The following is a 22,192-nucleotide window of genomic DNA, read 5'->3' on the forward strand; positions in this document are numbered from 1 at the left end:
CATTAAATTGTAGCACACTTACCCTTAGGATTTTCGAACAGCAGTTCTCCAGCTGATCGGATGTGCAGGGATAGCTCCACCAGTTAAAATGGTGGAACAGTCGAGAGAGTCAATAAAATCCTAAAGGGCTTGGTGAACCAGATACAGAGATTTAAAAAAGGATCCTGTCCTTCCCAGGGCGCCAGAGCAGAAAGGCAGTCATTGTTGAATTATGGCCACTCTGCCTCAAGCCAATTCCAAGCCTGGCAATCGAGTTTTGAACAAACTGAGGTTTTTGTAGACCAAGGAAAGGAAGGTCGTCTAAGCAGACCACGTTGCAGTAGTCAAGGCTGGTGGAAATGAAAGCATTCAAGTTTATACTTTGTGCGAAAAAGAAAAAAAGAAATAAGATCTATTTTAGGGTGCATAATTGAAAAATGTATTGAATCAATTATTTCTAGTTTTTACATAGAGTACGGGAATGGTGCTTGGACTGTTCCAAAAAATGAAAGTTCCCAAAATGGCGTACATCGTAAGGCAACTGAATTTTCTCTCGTCTCCATTCAGTTTCAAATGGTTGAAATGCTTCCAGCTTTAAACTGCTATTCGACACTCATGAAGCCTAACAACTTAGATTAAGAGTTGTCTAACATTTTAAAAACAATGTCAGTGTCATCTGCATATGCAAAAAAAAGAAGAAACCGAACGTCTGAACAACAGAGCCAATGGTGTCATATGTAAATTAAAAAGCAGGGCAGATAAAACAGAGCCTTGAGGAACGCCAAAAAAAAGCGATCAAACAGTAAGTCTGAAAGGTGAGGTAGCAACTTGAAACGTCCTGTTTTTCAGAAAGTCTCTGAAGCTCTTTAAGGCTATGGGCCTCATCACGAGTGTGGCGGTCTTCAGACCGCCACACTTGCGGTGGCGGTCAGGACTGCCCCTGATGCGGCGGTCCGACCGCCACATTAAAACCCTGACAGTCAGACCTCCAGGGAAACAACAGCACCACCAGATACATGATCCCTGCGGCCTGGCGGAGGCAGATTGTAATCCGCCAGGGCAGTGCTGCATGCAACGCTGCCCTGCAGATTATGGCCTTATTCTCTGCCAGCCTTTTCATGGCGGTAACACCGCCATGAAAAGGCTGGCAGAGAACATGTGCAGAGGGCCACAGGGGGGGCCATGCCCTTGGCATAAGTAATGCAGCCCCCCCCCCTGTTTTCCAGACAGTGAACATTAAGATGGTGCTGGTGCACCCTGTGGGCTAAAGCATTGCCGCCGGCTTGATTAGGACCCAGAGACAATGCTGTAGCCTGTTCCCCCCTAGGCCGTCAGGCAGAAACTGAGGTTTCCGCCCACCAGCCTAGTGGGAAACTCTCAATAACTTTGGCGGGGTGGTCACCACAAAGGTGACTGCCACCCTTTCGGGAGTTAGGCGGACAGGCTTTCCCGTCCACCAAACTCAAAATGAGGCTCTATGTCTTTGACACTGAGGTCATCCGTGATAGCAAAATCTGTTGAACTATGGTGTCAAAAGCTACAGACAAATCAAGTAAAATGAGGGTACCTAGAAATCCTTGTTCGCAAGTGGCACAGCTCATCAAGAGCCATGATGACCACTTTCTCAGTACTGTGGCCAGATTGAAATCCAGCTTGCATTAGGTTTGGCCTCAGTATGTTTCCGAATCCCTCCTCGTTAAAGACATGAGGAATGCCTTATTGTCTGTTACTCACTCCATTTGTTTTCCACAGCCCAATTATTTGTGTGTGGCAGGCGTCCAGGGGTTGGCCAATCAAGCACTTCAGATGTTCTACCTGTGCTGACTGACTGCAGTATCAGCTGCAGCCAGGTGTGCTTTGTATTCCACACAGGTGCACGTCACCCATTTCTGAGTCGTGAATACCTTGACAAGCGGAATGCAGCAATTTCAAACACAATATTAGCACTGAATTCCACTCCACACGTGTGCCCAATGAGGGTAAATATAGAATGATCTTCAGGTTAAGAACCGCCCGTTTGTAGTTTTGGCACTTGCACAACTAGTAGCACCACAAGGCAGACGCAAAAGGCTATTTCAGGTGTGTCCTCTTTGATTTGTTGCAGGCAGAGGAGGAGTTCAACAAAGCACAGGCTGTATTCGAAGACATTAACAAGGAGCTCCGAGATGAACTTCCAGTTCTGTACAGCAGGTAATCAAGGCTGTGAATTTACAATAAACTTATCAAGGTTATCTCTGACGTTTGGATGTCTCTGCCTTTGGAGGTGTTTGCAATGTCAATACGCTTGAGGATGGGATTTCCTGTTCACCCTGCACTGCTAATTATCTCCCATAATACATCACTCATGACAAGTTCTATAATATCATTAATAACATCCCTGCAACATCTGAAATTACAACTTTAATGACAAGACTGTGTATGTTGGGGGCACAAGTTTCAGTTACTATAGGGCTGGAGTCATAGTTACTAGAGATAACTATGAATGGTGAATTTCAGTGTTTTTTAAATTTAAAATGTACATTAGCATTGACAGTTTCACCACTTTAAACTTTTGTTTTTTTCAGTGACTATGTGTGTATGTGTCTGTATATGTGTGGGTGTCTGTATATATATATATATATATATATATATATATATATATATATATATATATATATATATATATATATATATATATATATACACACATACTACCTATCTTTTGCTCCCTCTCTCTCATAGATATGTGTATACATATACCCACTTGCACACACACATATATATATATACACACAAACACACATAAACTGTGTACCTACATGTGAGCCAGTTTCCACAGGAAGAGAGTGAGAGATTTTGATTTCTTAATAACTTTGGCGCTGTTTGACAAATCTTAAGAAAACTTTCCAAAGAAATGTTCATCCATCTCAGCTCCTTCCTGGAAAGTTTCAGGGTGATCTGTCAAGTAGGGGCTAAGAAAGTGGGGGTCCTCAAACACTTTTTTGCCTATTCATTTCTCTTTGGGAAAACTGAGGAGCAATACAAAATCAAATCAAAATAGGGTTTATAAAGTGCAGCTACTCATCAGTAAGGGCCTCAAAGCGCTAGAGGGGTTAGTCCTCAGAACTTAAGTTGAAGAAACAGGTTTTACGGTCCTTCCTGAATTGGGTGTTCCAGTTCTTTTCCGTGAGGTAGGGGAAGGATCTTCCACCAGCCGAGGATTTCCATATGCGGGGTACAAAGTATAGTGTTTGTTGAGCAGAGCTGAGAGGTCTGATGGGGGAGTAAGAGGTGATGCGGTGGCTGAGGTAGGCAAGTCCTAGGTTGTGGAGAGCCTCGTAAGCGTGGACGAGGAGCTTGAAGTTAATTCTTTTCTTGATAGGAAGCCAGTGGAGGTCTCCTAGGTGGATGGAGATATGTTTGCGGCAGGGATTTTCCAGGATGAGTCTGGCAGAGGCGTTTTGGATGTGCAGTAATTTCTTCAGGTTCTTCTGGGTGGTACCGATGTACAGGGTATTGCCTTAGTCGAGTCTGCTGGTGACCATGGCATGGGTTACAGTTTTGCGGCAGCACTTTGGGATCCATTTGTAGATCTCGTTGGAGTGTGTGAAAGCAGGAGGATGCAACTGAGTTGGCTTGGCGGGTCATGGTGAGCAATGAGTCCAGGATGAAGCTGAGGTTGCGTACGTGGTTTGTTGAGATGGGGGCGGTGCCGAGGGTCAATGGCCACCAGGAGTCGTCCCAGGCAGATGTGGATGTTTTCAGGATGAGGATCTTGGTCTTGTTGGAGTTGAGCTTGAGGCAGCTGTCCCTCATCCAGGCGGAGACAGCTTCCATCCCCTTGTGGAAATTCTTCTTAGCAGTAGTGGTCTTTTCAGTCAGTGGGATGATCAGCTGGGTATCAGCGGCGCAGGAGACGATGTTCAGCCCATGGTCCCTGTTGATGGATGCGAGCGGGGCCATGTAGATGTTAAAGAGTGTGGGGCTCAGGGAGGAGCCCTGTGGAACTCCACAGCTGATCTCAGTGGGTTCTGACAGGTAAGGGGAGAGTCTGACTCTCTGTGTTCTGCCGGACAGGAACTAGCAAATACATTGTAGGACCTTTCTGTAGATGCCTGCTGCGTGGAGCCTGGAGCAGAGGATGAGGTGTGAGACCGTGTCAAATGCGACGATAGGTCCAGTAAGATGAGGGCTGATGTATGGCTGCGGTCAAGGAGTGAGCAGATGTCACCTGCTGTGGCGAGGAGGACGGTCTCCGTGCTGTGATTGCTCCTGAATCCTGATTGGGATGTTGTTGTCCTTGATGCGCTTACGGGGCTGAGCATTTATGACCTTTTCGATTACTTTGGCTGGGAACAGCAGCATAGAGATAGGGCAGTAACTGGGGGTTGGCCGTGGGTTTCTTCATGAGCAGGTGGATCTCGGCATGCTTACAGCACTCTGGTACGGTGGCTGTCTCTATGGAGCTTTTAAGGGTGTGTCGGAGCTCGGGTGCGATGGATGTGTTGGCCTTGTTGAATATGTGGTGAGAATAGGGGTCTGTAGGGGCTGCGGAGTGGATGCTGCTTATTATGGTGCGGATCTTGTCTGTTGTGAGGGTGGTCCAGTGGTGCAGGGTCTGTGGTGGTTCAATGGGTTGGATCTGGGTGGTTGTTGGAGGGCTCAAACGGTCTTTGGATCCAAAGCTATTGTATATGTCTTTGATTTTCCTCTGGAAGAAGTTGGCTAGCCTGTCACCACGGTCTTGAGATAGAGGTATGCTTGCCGTTTCTGATTGGGGATTGGCAAACTCTTTGTCCATGGTGAAGAGCTCTTTGGTGTTGTGAGCAGTGGGACTGATAGGGTCCTGCAAGGCAGCTTACCTGGTGACTCTGATGAGGTGGCGGTGGGATTTGGTGGCTGTTTTGAAGGCCTTGAAGTCTTCCGGGGACCTGCTGTTCCTCGATCTTTTATTGAGGCATCTGCAGATGCGCCTGGAGTCCTGGAGTGCAGGGGAGAACCAGACGGCCTTATTGTGGTAGTGTTTCACTGAGGTCTTGCAGAGAGATGCTAGGGTTTGGCGCATTCGGAGATCTATTGGTGGAAGTTCCGCGCTGAGATGCTGGCATCTTCAGTGGAGGGTGAAGGCAACTTGCTGAGGGTGCTGGAGAGACATTCTTCGGTGATATGGTTCCATTTTCTGCTTGGGGCTCGAAGTGTGTTGTGGCAGATGGTCAGTGAGGTGATGGTGAAATGGATGCAGTTGTGATCAGTCTAGTGAAGAGTGGAGGTGCTGTCAACGGTGATGTTGTTGCTGGTGGAGAAGATGGCTTCTAGCGTGTGTCCAGCGATGTGTGTTGGTGAGGTGACCAATTGTTTTAATCCTTTTGTGGCATTGTTGAGCAGGGAAGCAGTGTTGGTGTTGTTGTCAATGTGGTAGTTGGGGTTGCCAAGGAGGAAATAGTTCGAGGAGGGGAGAGGGTGTGGAGAGATGATGTCAGAGATGGAGTCCCTGAAGACTGGACAGGGGGCCAGGTGGTGAGGTGGCCTGTAGGTGAGGGTGCCATGAAAGAGAAAACAACTGAACAGAATTACATCAAATGTCACGTTAGAGTTAGATATTTAATTAGAAAGTGTGCTTTTTGTGATTTGGTGTAAATCTGTTCAGTCGTTTTAGAGAAATTAAATTAAAACAAAATAGCATTTTCTTTTGCCGCAGTGTTCCCTTGGGACTCCCAAAGGAAAAAAATGGCAAAAAACACTATTTTGCTTGGCTGGTGCTGTGGGACCGAGTGATACAGTTGGCATGCACAATATGAAAAAAACTGTTGTGGCTGCCATTCCACACCCCAGGGACTTATTCCCTGGGTCCTCAAACACAAACAAAAAAAAAACATGTAAGTTGCCAGGGTAGAAATACCCTGACCCAGAAGCCCTTGTGTTTCTGTAGGGTGGGAGTGTCCCAGAGAGGCACTGCCAGGGGCCAAAAACCAAACAATATGTCTTTGTTTCATCGCGGTCCCATGGGACTAACGTGAGAGCCAGTGCAGCCCCCACATGTGGTCCCATAAGCTTAAATAAACAAGAAAAAAAATAATATATGGTATGCAGTTCTGTGGTTCTTGGCAGCTCATGGGGGTGCTTGGAGGAAGCTGGCTTGGTGTGGGGTGAGCACCTATGGTGTTATCACCTTATACCAGGTCCAGGTGTCCCCTATTAGTGAAGCGTATGCAGTGTCTAGGAAGACAGGGCTCTCTAGAGGTAGCTTTGGATGAGCAGCCAAGACATATCTAGGAGACATGCAAAGCTTATGCAATACCATAACACTATACAGGGAGTGCAGAATTATTAGGCAAGTTGTATTTTTGAGGATTAATATTATTATTGAACAACAACCATGTTCTCAATGAACCCAAAAAACTCATTAATATCAAAGCTGAATATTTTTGGAAGTAGTTTTTAGTTTGTTTTTAGTTTTAGCTATGTTAGGGGGATATCTGTGTGTGCAGGTGACTATTACTGTGCATAATTATTAGGCAACTTAACAAAAAACAAATATATACCCATTTCAATTATTTATTATTACCAGTGAAACCAATATAACATCTCAACATTCACAAATATACATTTCTGACATTCAAAAACAAAACAAAAACAAATCAGTGACCAATATAGCCACCTTTCTTTGCAAGGACACTCAAAAGCCTGCCATCCATGGATTCTGTCAGTGTTTTGATCTGCTCACCATCAACATTGCGTGCAGCAGCAACCACAGCCTCCCAGACACTGTTCAGAGAGGTGTACTGTTTTCCCTCCTTGTAAATCTCACATTTGATGATGGACCACAGGTTCTCAATGGGGTTCAGATCAGGTGAACAAGGAAGCCATGTCATTAGATTTCCTTCTTTTATACCCTTTCTTGCCAGCCATGCTGTGGAGTACTTGGACGCGTGTGATGGAGCATTGTCCTGCATGAAAATCATGTTTTTCTTGAAGGATGAGGACTTCTTCCTGTACCACTGCTTGAAGAAGGTGTCTTCCAGGAACTGGCAGTAGGACTGGGAGTTGAGCTTGACTCCATCCTCAACCCGAAAAGGCCCCACAAGCTCATCTTTGATGATACCAGCCCAAACCAGTACTCCACCTCCACCTTGCTGGCGTCTGAGTCGGACTGGAGCTCTCTGCCCTTTACCAATCCAGCCACGGGCCCATCCATCTGGCCCATCAAGACTCACTCTCATTTCATCAGTCCATAAAACCTTAGAAAATCAGTCTTGAGATATTTCTTGGCCCAGTCTTGACGTTTCAGCTTGTGTGTCTTGTTCAGTGGTGGTCGTCTTTCAGCCTTTCTTACCTTGGCCATGTCTCCGAGTATTGCACACCTTGTGCTTTTGGGCACTCCAGTGAGGTTGCAGCTCTGAAATATGGCCAAACTGGTGGCAAGTGGCATCGTGGCAGCTGCACGCTTGACTTTTCTCAGTTCATGGGCAGTTATTTTGCGCCTTGGTTTTTCCACACGCTTCTTGCGACCCTGTTGACTATTTTGAATGAAACGCTTGATTGTTCGATGATCACGCTTCAGAAGCTTTGCAATTTTAAGAGTGCTGCATCCCTCTGCAAGATATCTCACTATTTTTGACTTTTCTGAGCCTGTCAAGTCCTTCTTTTGACCCATTTTGCCAAAGGAAAGGAAGTTGCCTAATAATTATGCACACCTGATATAGGGTGTTGATGTCATTAGACCACACCCCTTCTCATTACAGAGATGCACATCACCTAATATGCTTAATTGGTAGTAGGCTTTCGAGCCTATACAGCTTGGAGTAAGACAACATGCATAAAGAGGATGATGTGGTCAAAATACTCATTTGCCTAATAATTCTGCACTCCCTGTAGTCACACAGCACTATCACACATGAAAGAACCACGTAGTGTTACAAAAATATAGGTACTTTATTAGGGTAACACAAATACTACAATATTACTAGGCAGTCCCCCAACTGGAGGTAAGTAAATACAGTATTATATACACATTAGCAATCAGTAAAGGGCAGAAAAAGCAATACACATTGGCAAAAGCAATAGAAAATAGTGTAGGCCCGGGGGGGGGCAAAACCATATACTAAATAAGTGGAATGCGAGCTACAGTCCCCCCACCCAAGGATGTGGAATCGTTAGAGGGGAGCTGGAGGAACAAAGAACCCCAAGAGTACCAAACTGTCCCCCAGCGACCAGGAAAGCAGAGGTAAGTACCTGGATTTACCCAAACCCAACATGAGAACTTTGGAAAAGGATTGTGCAAGACTGGAAGAACCCAAAGGTGGATTCTGGCAGAAGAGGGCCTGCAAAGGAAGGGGACCAAGTCCAGTTTGTAATGGAGTGTCTGGTTGTGGCAGGAGCCACTACCCACCCTTCCGTGGATGCAGGACCAGGTTGATGGGGGGCAAAGAAGACCAGCTGTGCAGCACAGGAGATGCAGGGAATTTCCTGAAGTAATGCAGATGGTGTCCCATGTCATCTGTCAGGTTGCAGTTCGTTAGTGGTGCTGGAGTACCACCAACAAGCCTTGGCACCTCCAAAAGAAGAAGCAGACGAGTTACAAGGCTGAGGAGGACCAGCAAGGCCCAGGGGACTCGACCCAAGGAGGGGAGTCTGGGGTGACCCTCAGCAGTCGGGAGGGTCACAAGAAGAGTTGGCGGCCCCCATAGGCAACCCAGTGGCAACAGGCACAGCTGTCGCAATGAGGCCCACGCAACGAACCTGAAGAGGAGTCCCACATCACTGGAGCAGCAGAAAGGAGACTGTGCTTGGCAGAAAGAAGGGCTGGGGGCCGGAGCTACATGGACCCTGAACATCCCTTGGAGGAGGAGCAAACAAGACTTGGCAGCTGCAAGAGTTGCGGTGCACAGAGGTACTGTCCTGCAAGGAGAGGCAAGGGCTCGCTGTCACCCAAGTTGGACAGCTGGTAGAGAGGACTACAAGGACCACTCTAAATCACCCTTGTGATGCAGGATCCATGCAGTACCAGAGGAGAGCAGAAACACGCAGCGGTTGTCATTGCATTTGGTGCCTGCAGATGAAGGGGAGTGACTCCTTCACTCCAAGGGAGATTCTTTCTTACTTCTTGTGCAGGCTGAAGACTTGCCGCTCTCAGAGGAAATGTTGCAATTGCTGGAAGGAGCCGGTGAAACAATGTTCCAGAGCGGTGTCGTCGCTGTAGTTGCACATTGTCAGGTCCTGGAGGGTCCAGTTGCAGTCCCAGTGGCCAGAAGATGAAGTAAACGATGCAGCGGAGTCCTGCTGGAATCTTGCACATCGAATCTGAGGACCCACACAACAATGAGACCCTAAATAGCCCAGGGAAGGGGGACTGGACACCCAGCAGGGTGACACCTATCACGAGGACGCTGCGTCATCACCTACCTGACCTGGCCACTCAGATGCTCCCAGGGGCTTTTGTCCACCTTGGATTCCAGATGGCAGAATCAAGTTGCCACCTAGCGGAGTTGTGGGCACCATCCCTGACGTGGTGATGGACAGGGGAGTGGTCACTCCCCTTTCTTTTGTCCAGTTTTGTGAAAGAGGAGGGACCGGGGCTGGTGCAAACCAGTTTATGCAAGGAGGGCACCAAATGTGCCCTTCAAAGAATACCGGTGGCTTGGGGAGGCTAACACTCCCAAGCCATGTACCACCTATTTCCAAGGGGGATGGTGTTACCTCCCTCTCCCACAGAAAATCCTTTGTTCTCCCTTCCTCTCCCATAGCTGGTCAAGCAGCAGGAGGGCAGAAACCTGTCTGAGGGGTGGCAGCAGCACGGGTTGCCCGATAAACCCCAGAAGACTGGTAGGAGCAATGCTGGGGGTCCTCTAAGGAGCCCCCAGAGTGCATGAAATCATACAAGCAGTACTGGCAACAGAATTGGAGTATAATTCTGACATGTTTGATACCAAACGTGCCCAGGTTCGGAGTTACCAATATGTAGCTGGAAACAGGATGCATCTATGGTCGCTCCATCCTCGCCATATCTCCAGCTTTGCATTAGGGCCCTAACTGCAGCCACTTGCAGCCCCAGCAGGGAGGAATGGGAGGCGGCCGGCTCGGAGCACTAAAACGCTGAGCCTGTCCCCTGAGAGCCTGTACAGTCTGGCCTGTCACAGCATATTTCAACATGGTGGGCAGCACGGCTGGCCTGACCTCCCAGAGCCGTTCCTGACTGGGCTGCTCGCCTGATCCAGTGTCAGAGGCACCACGCCCTGGCTAGGTGCTTCCCGAACACCTTCCAGTAGCTCTCGGTCTGGCCCATTACCACTCCTACCTTCGGTGCACGTCTTTGCCTCGGGACCCCACCTTCGCCCTGAGAGTCCAGAGAGACTGGTTCTGCTGCACGGCTTTCCATGTTGCGTGGCTGCCTTGCACGGAGCAACCAACCTCCAGCTGCTGCCATGGGTGAGTCTGCCTATGAGGTCCTTACAGCGCCACTGCTCTCCTACTCCCCCACAGTGCTTGTTGCTGGTGGCAGCGAGGGAGGACCGGCCATTCCTCTGGGGATAAAGATGAGGGACTGGGCCTGGGATCTCCCCTGTACAGCACTCTGGTACCCAGCTGGGGACTAGCCTTGAACTAGCAGAAACTACAGGGGCACATGGGGATCAGATCTTGGACAGCAACGCAGCAGACTCCATACTGAGATACCCTTCCACACTGATGCTTCCTGCAGGGACCTTGCTTCCCCTCCAGCACCTTAGACTCACTGGGGCACCCCTATGTGTGTAACTACACCCCTGGTCATGCACCACTGGGCCCCTGTCCATACATTCCCAGCACGGGGAGAATCAGAGAGTCCTGCATAGCCATTAAATTCTACGGCCAACACAAGAAATGCACATTCACCACCTGCCATTTTCTTTTACACCGTTTAAGATGAACTGGCTCCATTATAAGACACGGTCTCCCTTGGGCTAAAGGCGTACAATCACGAGGGCGAATTTCCCTTCCACACGATCCATCATCTGAGTGGTGAACAACACCTCACCAACACCCACCACCTACACACACTACCATGGATCTTAAAATTATCAGTCTTATTGTTCAGGGACTAAACAATCCCACTAAGAGGTTGGCAGCCCTCTCGCTCATGGAGAACTCAGGGGGAGACATTTGTGTATTAAAGGAAATGCATTTATTCTCTAGGGATACTCATAGAATGCACTCCAGGTTTTGGTCCTCCTGTTCAGTAAAGAAGGGGTGATTGGCCATTCTCTTCTCACCTAATCATGAGGGGGTAATTCTGTCCAATTTAGCTGAAATTAAGGGCCGCCTCCTTTTAGTGTGCCTCAGGGTTGGCTCCTTCTCTTTCACACTACCAACTATATATGCTCCTAACGAATGCCAGGAGGCATTTGTTACGAGCTCTCTATCCAGATTACTTCAGACCCCCAATGCGGCGGGGTCCTGTTGGAAGGGGACCTGAACCAGCCCATGAACAGTGACATGGACTGCTCTGGTCAGCAATCAACGCAGGCCTTCATGGCATCCGGCCTGCGCTGGCTTTCTGAAAGAGGACTACACGATGTTTGGCACAAGCTACACCCTTCATCCAGGTACTATACGTTCTACTCTGCTGCCCACAAGACATATGCCTGGCCATTGCGACATACCTACAAATTAACGATGATGGGAAGGCCTCCCTTCCCTCTCTTTGGGAAGCCTTGCAGCTGGTGATCCGAGCATAGCTCATTGCACTCTTGGCAACTGAGAAACGCCACTGCAGAGAGCAGCAGGGTGCTCTTCAGCAAAATATAGCTGAGCTTGAAACCATACATAAGCACATGAGTGCACTTAAAATATAGAGGCAGCTTGATCGCATCCGGCTTCTTCTCAAGCATCTTGACCTAGACAGAATGAAATACGCCCTGACCCGTTTTAAGCATAAATTCTATTTGGCCCGCAACCAGTGCGGTTGCAGGCTATTGCACCACCTCCGCAACAAGATTTATGCAGAGTTGGTGAAAGCAATTCATACTGACTCTTACACTGAGGTACGCTCTGCAGACAGAATTGCATTAGTTTTTCAGGATTTCTACAGTTCCCTCTATGCCAACAGGGATAGCCCTTGTAGTTCACCACTGTGTTACCTTCAAGAGATCCTGATTATTACACTCCCTGCCAGTGAGGACTCGGTACTGGAGGGAGTAACCCATCCGGATAGATGAAGTAATTTTACCTGTAGCCAGGTGCCAACAGGGGAAAGCCCCGGGCCCAGGTGGCTTTAATTCACTGTTCTATAAGGTATTCTGCCAGGAGCTGGCCCCCATTCTCACCTGCCTATATAATACCTTCACTGAGTCCAGGGCCCTGACAGACTGTGTTTTATCACCATCCTTCCACATCCAGAGGGGCACTCGACAGGGATGCCCCTTTTCCCCCCTGCTCTTAGCCCAGTATATGGAGCCATTCGCTCAACTGGTGAGGGACAACCCTTTTTTATCTGGGATTCCGTTTGGAGGGGAACAACACCAAATAAGCCTCTATGCAGATAATGTCATCATGTTTCGGGCTTCAAAGTCAACATGCAAAAGTCACAGATCCTGAACCTCACTGTTAGCCTTGTGAATGAAATGGCCCTGCAACGTTCTTTCCGTTCTCATGGTCGTTGGACACATTTCTGTACTTAGGCATTAAACTGATGCACTCCTCCTCCAAAACAGCATCTGCTAATTACTCCTGGGCCCGTCTTCAGTTATCATGGTTGGGCTGGATTGCAGGGGTAAAGATGACAATCCTTCCCCTTGTACCATATCTATTTCAGACCTTGCCACTGGCGTCGTCTCCAACTGTGATTCATTCCCTTCTACTAGCAGTCAACAAGTTCGCTTGCGAGGAGAAAATACCCAGATACACAGGCAACTCCTGTGCAGCCTAAAGTAGAAGGTGGACTAACAGTCGGCCACCTCTCCGGTATTATCAAATGGCCCAACTCCGCTATATCGTGGAATGGAACCTCCCCCCTCAGAAAAACATTGCACATTTATGGATCAAGCTATCACGGGCTCTCACATTGTGGAAGAAGGTTTGACTTCTGCACCGACATGGGGCGTGGGGCCTATATTCCTCCCCTGTGACCCACTCTACACTGAAAGTCTGTGACTCTATCACTGCCATTGCAGGTCTCATGACCTTCCCTTTGCCCATGATTCCTATTCTGGCAAATCCAGATTTTCTGTCCGGGTTGCAATCTGAGCAGTTCCGAAGGTATCGGGATGGGGGATGCAAGCGAGTGAGATCGCTATTTGACCATCTGGTGATAATCTCCTTTAATGCGCCCAAGGGGGACTACTTCTTACAAGATGCTGATCGGGTACAGTACCTCCAACTGTGCCAGTGGTTGATGGGACCAGAGGCGTGGCAACACATGGGACGACCAATGACTCCCTTTTGGAAATGGATGCTACTTAAAAGTGATGACAGGTGCCTTATTTCCGAAATCTACACCCTCCTGAATCCCCCCTATAAATCCAAAGGACAACTTTGCTGGGAAGCCATGCTGGGTTGAACCCTATCTACAAAGATATGTGGGCATATTTACAGGGCATATTTACATATTTTACAGGGTACATCACACTGCATACAATATTTTCAGCGCTGAAACAGCCTATAAAATAAATGTTACTGGTAGTAGTCCCAGCAAGACTTCAGCAGTATAGACCCTCTGGCTCTCTGGGGTGTTGGCGGGGCTGAGGAGGCACCGGGACTCTGTCACACCTCTTATGGCATGGGCCCAAGATTACCTGGTATTGGGACACCGCCCTTCATAACATAGATACGGCTTTTAACACCTCATCCCGAGATTCCCAGCTTACAATATCTTAGGTCTACCCAATCACCAGATGCTCCCACTCCGTTCACATAAAGGCAGACAAATGGCCCTAGCCTTAGGGGTGGCACACAAGATATCATAGTGCTATGGGGAACAGATACAATTCCTGTTCACACTTTGTTGTTACGCAGACTGTGGAACATTCTGGGGATGGAGAAACTGTCCCTGGCTATCGAACCCGGTCGCAGGGGATATGTGGAGCTGTGGGCCCCCTTCATCTGTCTGCTCTGTCAAATTCCGGGAGCTGACATGCCCAGCATATTTGAGAGTCTTCCGTCTGATTCCAGGCACACCTCTGAATACTAGCTAAGGACCCCCGCGCCCTCTCCCATTCTCACACATAACACTATTTGCCTTATACCTGCTGGAGACGACCCTTTAGATATAATTAGAGAGGACCCATGAAGGGAAGGGGGAGAGTTTTTGGGTGTTTTGTTTGATTTGGTTTGCCTTTACTTGAATGCCTATCAGACATTGCCGGCCTCCAGTTTGTAGGCAGAAGCTGTGTACACAATGCTACTCATACTTTGCTAACCATCGCAGCTGGCCCCTGGGTTATAGACAACTATCCTGTGTACCTTAGAACAGGCTGTTAATCCAATAAAAAGATTTGTTCCTAAATACCCCAGAGCCCCTGGAACCCGGCCCACCCAGGGGCTAAACTGAAAACAAGCACAGGAAACCCTGCCTGGGCAGGGTCCCAGGGGCAACCCAGCACCAAGGCTAGGGGGTCAGAGTATTCCTCCACTGCCCCCTTTTCTTTTCCTTCCCAAGGCCCTACAGTCAAATCTCACCATGCACGGCCAAATGCTGTGCATGGACCAGAGGTGGGTGCTTATAGGGGGTTGTGTGCATTTTGTGGGTAGGCCACAGGGCCTGGACAGCAACCAGGCCCTGCAATCAACCCCCACCACGCAAGCCAAAGGCTGTGGTGCATGGTGGTAGGATTAACGCAAAGTAATAAAAATTTTAAAAAACACTTAAATTCACTGAAAAAAGCAAAGGTTATAGGGCCGTTTTAGTTGGGAAATAGAATTAAAGAAAACATTGAAATTCACATAAAAAACAAAGGTTGCAGAGAAGTTATAGTTAGGTTCACATTTCACTCGCACAAAACCATACAAATTCAGCAGCTTCAGTTATCTCAAGTAACTATGACTCATGCCCTAAGGTAAATATATTCGTGCTCTCATCATGCACTGCTAATTACCTAACATATTACATCACTCACGATATCTATGATAACATCATTGATAATATCAGTGTAACATTTTTTTTTCAAACATAGTTTTTTTAATTATAAATCATGTTGGAGGACCTTCATTACAGTATAGTCCCAACATTTCTATACATCAGTACATAGGATATATTTGCTATTATAAAGATGTTGCACAATTATGTACACTTAGTTGCCAGCTAAACATTTTTTAAGCAAGCAAGAGGATTAAGAGTAAGTACATGAATCATAGACTGAGGCAGTCCCACTAACATTATGGTCTCTGCTTCTTGCACAATTGCCAGCAGTAGTCATTTGTTACCTGATTTGCGGTTGTACCCAATACTTGCTTCCCCATGAGTGACTACTCCCATGTTTTTCATTAGCCAATAAAGCATGAATATGCACTAGCATTCCATTCTGCTGTTCAATATGTATCTAAGTACTGACCAACTATTTTCCCATTTCTGTTTAGATATGATACAACCCCTTTTATAATGACATAGATCATTATCTGGTGCTATTTATTTCTGTGTTAAACAACCCTCTACCCCCACCCCCAACTTGCCTTGACCTGCCCAGGGCTCCTTCCAGGATAATGGCAATAACAGTGTGTTTCACGAGGTGGGGGACAGAGGCTACAAGGGAGGGAGCCCAGAACTTAGAATTTTCATGGCACGGGGTGATTATGGGATCCGCTAGTACCATCCGTTCTCCATATTTTGACTGACGGGCGATTGGGAGACTTCCAGCAAATTGTAATTAACCATTTGGCTGGTATGGTGCTAGGTCGGCAAATCTATTAGTCACACCCTCCCTCGCCGGTCTAGGACACAGGCCCAGTATGCAATGGTCAGCTCAGTCCCAGAAAGAGAGCTCAGTGATGTCACAAAGTGTGCTGCGGGCACGATTCCAGTAATGTCTCAAGGACGGACAGGCCCACAACATATGGAGTAGATCCACATCCTCCGGTTGACAATGGGGGCATGTGGATTTGGCAGCTGGGAAAAGGGAGTGTACCCTTTGAGGAGTCAAGTAGGCTCTATGGAATCTGGTACATGGGATACATTTAAATCGTATATTGTGGGGGAACTGGGATGCATGCTCCTTAAGGAATGTCCATTCCTTATCGTGCAAGGTTCGCGCTAAGTCTGTTTCCAATCTTTCCCGCATAGGGGACAGCTTTATACCATAGTGCGAGCATTGTCCTTTGTTTAGCCATTTGATCAAGTGCTACCTGACCCCATGTGGTAGAATATCTAATATTATATAAAATGTAACAAATTGGCTTGTAATAGAAATTGGGTGCCCGGTAGTTGGGTTTGGGTAATCAGCTCGCTATGGAGACGAGGTGGCCCTCACAGAAGATGTCCCCCTAGCTTGAGGAACCACTCTCTTCTAAATGCCTCAGCCTTGTCATAGAGAGCATCCAAGCTGGGGTGGGAAAGCCACACAGGGGGATGTTGAGCACGTATGGGGACATGGTCTTGGTTAACCTGAGCGCCATCAGCCAATACCACAGCATGTTTTGCAACAGTAGGGATAGCCGCTTAGTGTGTTGCATTCTCCCTGGCAATAGAAGAGATTTAAGTTCCCCACTTTCTAGTCGTTTCTTTGTGTAACTTATCTCCTGCAGGTTTATTGCAGCTAACCAGTAAGCCAGACTTTGTAGTTGTGCCACATTACAGTAAGTCACAAAATCAGCCGCCTCCATCCCTCCTTTCCCTGTAGGCAACTGCAGTTTTTGAAAACTGATTCGGCAGCAACCTGTGGCCCATATTAACTCTGTCAGTAAGGTGTTCAGTGTTTTGAAAATCGACCTTGGTATTCGAACTGGGAGGTTCACAAAAAATACAATAACCTGGAAAGCATCACCATCTTGGCTAATGCCAAGCGCTCATCCACTGACAGAGGCAGGGAAGCCCATTTGATCTGAGACCTCAATGCTGTTATTGCTTTGTTCAGATTACCTTAAAGTAGGTCATCTGGGGAGCAATAGATTTGGACCCCAAGATATCTGAATGTTTATTGGGCTATGGGGACCTCAAACACTCCTAATGGGACTTTGGCAGTGGTGAGCAATACTTCATGGAATGAAAATGCAATTGACTTTGAATGGTTTACTTTCAGGTCTGAGATAGTGCCAAATTGTTCTAGGGCGTGGCCAATCAGCTCATGCTCATTGTTCATGCCGCTCATATATAGCAACATGTTATCCCCATACAGAGACACTGTATGCATTTAACCCCCGTCAGGAATCCCCCACTCCCCCATCCTGTCTCAGCCTCTGAGCCAGAGGCTCAATCGCAAGAGCAAACAGTAATGGGGACAGAGGGCAGCCCTGTTGGGTGCCCGGGAGATCTGGCCATCGGGCGGGAGTACAATACTTCAATCCATCTTATATAACCAGCCGGGTTACTAAATTTCCTGAGAGCAGCAAATAGTTACTCCCAGTCTACTGAATCAAACGCCTGCTGCAGATCTAGTGAATAGCATTCTGCTCCTTAATAGGCCGCTAGCGAGAACCCCATCACCTGACACAGGTGGCGAATGTTTGAAGAAGTGCCTCTGCGAGGTATAATACCACATTGATCCATGTCAATCAGCTGTGAGAAGGCTCTGTGCGAGGACTTTGCTGAGTATTTTATAATCAGTGGTTAATATCGACAAAGGCCTATAATAGGTACATTTGGTGGGTTCTCGGCCTGGTTTTAATAAAGAAGTAACTAATGCTTGGCTTGAGGTTACGGGGAATTCCCTGCGTTCTAGTGCTGATTTTCTACATTACAACCAATTTTGGGGCAAGCTGTGATACGAATGCAGAGTAGAATTCAATTGGCAACCCATTGATTCCCCGGCAACTTATTGCATGGCATCTCCTACATAGCCTGGTGTATTTCCTCTTCCGTAATGGGCCTTGCCAATTGTGTGCGATCCTCTATTGACAGGCGTGGGAGTCTGAGGTCATTGAGAAACTGAGAAACTCCGAACAGAGGTCGGGGGGAGGGTGGGGGTGGTGGCATAAACAGACCCATAATATTCTTGGAATGTCCTATTTACCTCTAATTGAGTGGAGCTCAGCCTACCAGATTGCGATAACACCTAAAGGACTGGTACAGGGGTCTTAGGCAGTTCTATCATATGCGCTAGTAGACCCCTGCTCTATCCCTGTCTGCATGCATCCAGTGTGTGTAGGCTTAATGCTCAATGAGCAGCTCCACATTATGGGGGCCATTACGACCTCGGCGGTCTTTTTTCAAGACCACCGAGGGATCAGCGTGCGGAAGACTGCCGGTGCAGGCGGTTTGCCGCTCGGAGTATTATGAATGTTGGCTGCTCTCCGTCGTTATTCCGACGGAGAGCCGCCAACAGCCATACTGGTGGGCGACGGGGAAGTGGAGGTTGCTCCACCTCCACCGCAACACCAACAGAACACCGCCCAGCGAATCACGTCCTGTGATTCGCCGTGGCGGTGTTCTGTTGGCGGTGTGGTGTTGGCGGAGCTGCCCCCATGGCTCTCGTCCCCTCCCGGAGGATCGACGGACCAGGTAAGTCGATCGTCCGTTAGGGGAGGGGGTGGGGGGTGTTGTGTGTTGTGTGCGTGCATGGGGGTGTGTGTGTGTATGTAGAGGGGGTGTGTGAGTGCATGTATGCTTGCAGGGGTGTTGTGTGTATGGGAATGAGTGCGTGTATGTCTGTGGGTATGTCTGTATGGATGTGTGCATGTATGTTTGAATGTGGGTGTGCGTGTCTGACTGTGTGTGTGGATGTAGGCATGTATGTCGGGGTGTGTGCGTGTGTGTGTTGGTGGTGCCTGCATGCGTGTCGGGTGTGTGTGAGTTATGTGATGTTGGGGGTCGGGGTGGGGAGGGGAGCCCTGCCACCTTTGGGGGGTGGCAGGGGTGGTGAGGGGTGTAGGGGAGGGAGGCGGGGTGGGGGAGACCCCTATCAGTGCCAGGGAAGGAATTCTCTGGCACTGATAGTGCTTACCGCCATGGATTTCATGGCGGTTCAAACCGCTGGAAATCCACAGCGGTAAGCCGGGTCAACCGCCATGGTCATAATTCCCAAAGGTAAGACCGCCAACCTGTTGGCGGTCTTACTGTCAACACCAGGACAGTGCGCGCTCTATGGGCATCTAGAATGCAAAAACCCAACACTCGCAAGATAATGTAATTCATGCATTGTGATGATATGTTCTTGTTTAACCTTTTGCATTGCAGAATTCCATCCAAAAGATTCATTTTTAAGGTGCTTATAAATACTGTACATTTGCAATGTATTGCTGCAGACATTCAGAGTGTGTTAGGGTGTGGTCCTTTTCCAGGGCCTTCTAGAGACTTTCCCTGCAACATGCCTGGGCGTGGTTCTAGGCTGGGCCAAGACTCTATAAAAGAGAGTCAGCCCAATTTCCAGTGCTCACTATTCAGAGGTCCCGGTGCAGAGCAGCAGCTTCTTCCTGAGCTCCTGTCCCGGCGGCCTATTTGGATTTTCCAGTCTTCTGCACTCATCTCTCATTGGTGATCACTGTTTCCAGGCGGTAAGACGGTGTTTGGACATTTCCCAACACCGTAATTGAGAATTTTCACATTCTTGATTTTAATTCTTAAATGAATAACAGATTACTTGGGTGCTGCCATTTTTTGACATTTGTATGGTGGTTTGCAAATAGGGAGGACGCGCAATTTATTCCATAAAGATTTGACTTAGTTATTACATTGTTGTTCATTGTGCGCTGATATTTCTTGACATTTACATGATGTTTTACGAGTTGGCAAGACGTGCAACTCGTTTCATGATCATTTAACTTTGTTGTTCATTGCGCGCTACCATTTTCTGGCATTTACATGCTGGCATTCGAATCTGCAACACGCGCGATTCTTTCCTTGAGTGTTTTTTCATGTTATTCATTGTGCGCTACCATTTCTTGGCATTTGCATGGTAGCATTTGAATCGGCAAGACGCGCAATTCTTTCCCTGAGTGCTTTTCATGTTGTTCATTGTGCGCTACCATTTCTTGGCATTTGTATGGTGGCATTTGAATCGGCAAGACGCGCAATTCTTTCCTCGTGTATAAATAATGTAAATTACTGTGCGCTACTATTCTAAGACATTTTCTTGGTAGCATTTCAAGTTGACATGTTGCGTGATTTATTCCTTGAATCTACGTTGTGTGATTTCATGGTGCACAATCCTTTATGGTGTTTAATATTCTTATAAAAATCTGCAATGTGCGCAGTTCAATTCCCAATGTTTTTTCTGAGATGAACACAACAATACCAGAGTTCTAGATGTAATGCTGTGTGTTCCTGATATATATATTCTTAAAAGGAGATTCATATGGTTGTTTAGAAATTGCTCAGAGTGTTTCCTGATTCTCATGCTAAAGAAAGTACTCGAATCTGAAAGTCCTATTTAACTTTTCCTGTTTCCTCCTCAGGCATTCGGTCATCTAAAGCCTAGTCAGTTTTAGGACTATTCTAGGATTGTTCATGTTTTTTTTGGAAAAGAAGAAGCTTAGAGTTGTAGCATGGTACTGATTTCATGAAATGTAATTTTGATGTTGTGTTTTAACCTTTTGCTTCCTACAGGTCTCCTTCCCAGCTGTTCCCGTCCTAATCCCCTTTTCCCCACTTGGACTCTCTTAGACTCTGTGATAAATCTAATCAGAGTATTGGAGCTGTCTTGTGGTGGAAGTGTTGGGAACGTGCACAGACCCCGAGGATATGGTGACTCTGACAGAATAGTGAGCCCACAAATTATTATCCTCCTGGTTTGTGTATGTTCTCAGCATGGCCACACTGGACGAGCTAGTCAAGGCTATCACCCAGCTCCAGTCAGAAGTGGTATCATCAAAGGATTTGACTAATAGTCTAGCTGAGAGGGTGAGTCAGTTACAGAATAAGGTTGAGAAGAAAGAACAAAGTCCCACAGGTGTGTCTTGGCCAGGTACTTCTTCTCAGACTTCTGGAGGTAATCCGACTAACATTTCCCTCAATGTTCCTTCAAGCCATTCCTTTAGCTTCCCCAGAACGCTTCTCAGGTGATCCCTTGAAAGCGCAATATTTTCTGGTTCAAGTGGAACTTCACTTCACCTGTAGACCACATACTTTCCCTGATGCCCAGTCTAAAGTAGCTTTCTTGTTGTCATATCTGTCTGGAGATGCAGCTACCTGGGCTATTCCTCTTGTGCGTAAAAATAGTCCCCTGTTGTACAACTGGAAAAATTTTGTTCGTGAATTTGAGAGAGTTTTCGATCGTAGAACTGTAACACAGTCAGCAGATCGTGAATTATTAGACTTACGCCAAGGGAATCAGGACTTAGTGTCATATTTAGCCAACTTTAATCGGCTGGTCGCTGAGACATCCTGGACTGAAGAAAAACAAGCGGCCTTGTTTTACAGGGGACTCAAAGAGGAGCTAAAAGACATCTTAGCGCAAATCGACCCACAACCTGCAAACTGTCAAGATTTAATAAACCTTGTCTTGAGGCTTGATCATCGTTTAAACGAACGAAAAGGAACGCGTAAAAAGACTGAAAAACATTCTAGGCATGCTCATGTTAACAAAGACTCAAGAACTCCGGGAGAAAGAACGCCGGAACCGATGGAAATTGGAACCATCAGGAGACCTTTGACCAAAGATGAAAAGGACCTACGCAGAAAAAATGGGCAATGTCTCTATTGTGGGCGGAAAGGTCATTTCGCCAAAGATTGTCCAATCAAAACAAAGAGCAAGCGAGGCCCAGTTCAGAAAGTTGCAACCAATGCATCAGTCGAGTCGGAAAATCTAAAGCACCCAAGTTGCAGAGAAGGGTTGCTCTTGGGTGTCACCGTGGATCCTTCACAATCCAAACATCTAAAATTGGGAATAAGAGTTCAGGTCAAGAAAAAGACCTATTTCAAGAAGGCTCTAGTCGACTCTGGGGCTACCGGAAACTTTGTTGACGCCCAATTGGTTTGTGTATGGGGGATCCCATGTATTGAAAAGAAGACCCCAGAAACCATCCAGGCAGTTGATGGAAAACTCTTGACTGGAGGTCCGATAACTCTTCAGACTGTCCCCTTGACAATAATTTGTGAAGGTAAAAATCAAAGAAAGAAACATAAAGAGGAACTCATCCTTGACGTGATCCATGCTCCCCAGTATGGGATCATCCTTGG

General features: G+C 47.3%; 1 protein-coding gene across 3 annotated transcripts in view; it reads left to right on the forward strand.

Annotated features, from left to right (window-relative positions):
* BIN2 (bridging integrator 2) overlaps window positions 1-22,192 on the forward strand; it is a 233,763-nt gene that overhangs the window by 146,698 nt on the left and 64,873 nt on the right. For all 3 annotated transcript variants that reach the window (XM_069230892.1, XM_069230893.1, XM_069230894.1), the window contains one exon: window positions 2,084-2,169. In XM_069230892.1, coding sequence (XP_069086993.1) covers window positions 2,084-2,169 — 86 coding nt within the window. The remainder of the gene's footprint in view (window positions 1-2,083; window positions 2,170-22,192) is intronic.

Source organism: Pleurodeles waltl, chromosome 4_2 (genome assembly GCF_031143425.1).
Source record: "Pleurodeles waltl isolate 20211129_DDA chromosome 4_2, aPleWal1.hap1.20221129, whole genome shotgun sequence".
Taxonomy (NCBI): domain Eukaryota; kingdom Metazoa; phylum Chordata; class Amphibia; order Caudata; family Salamandridae; genus Pleurodeles; species Pleurodeles waltl.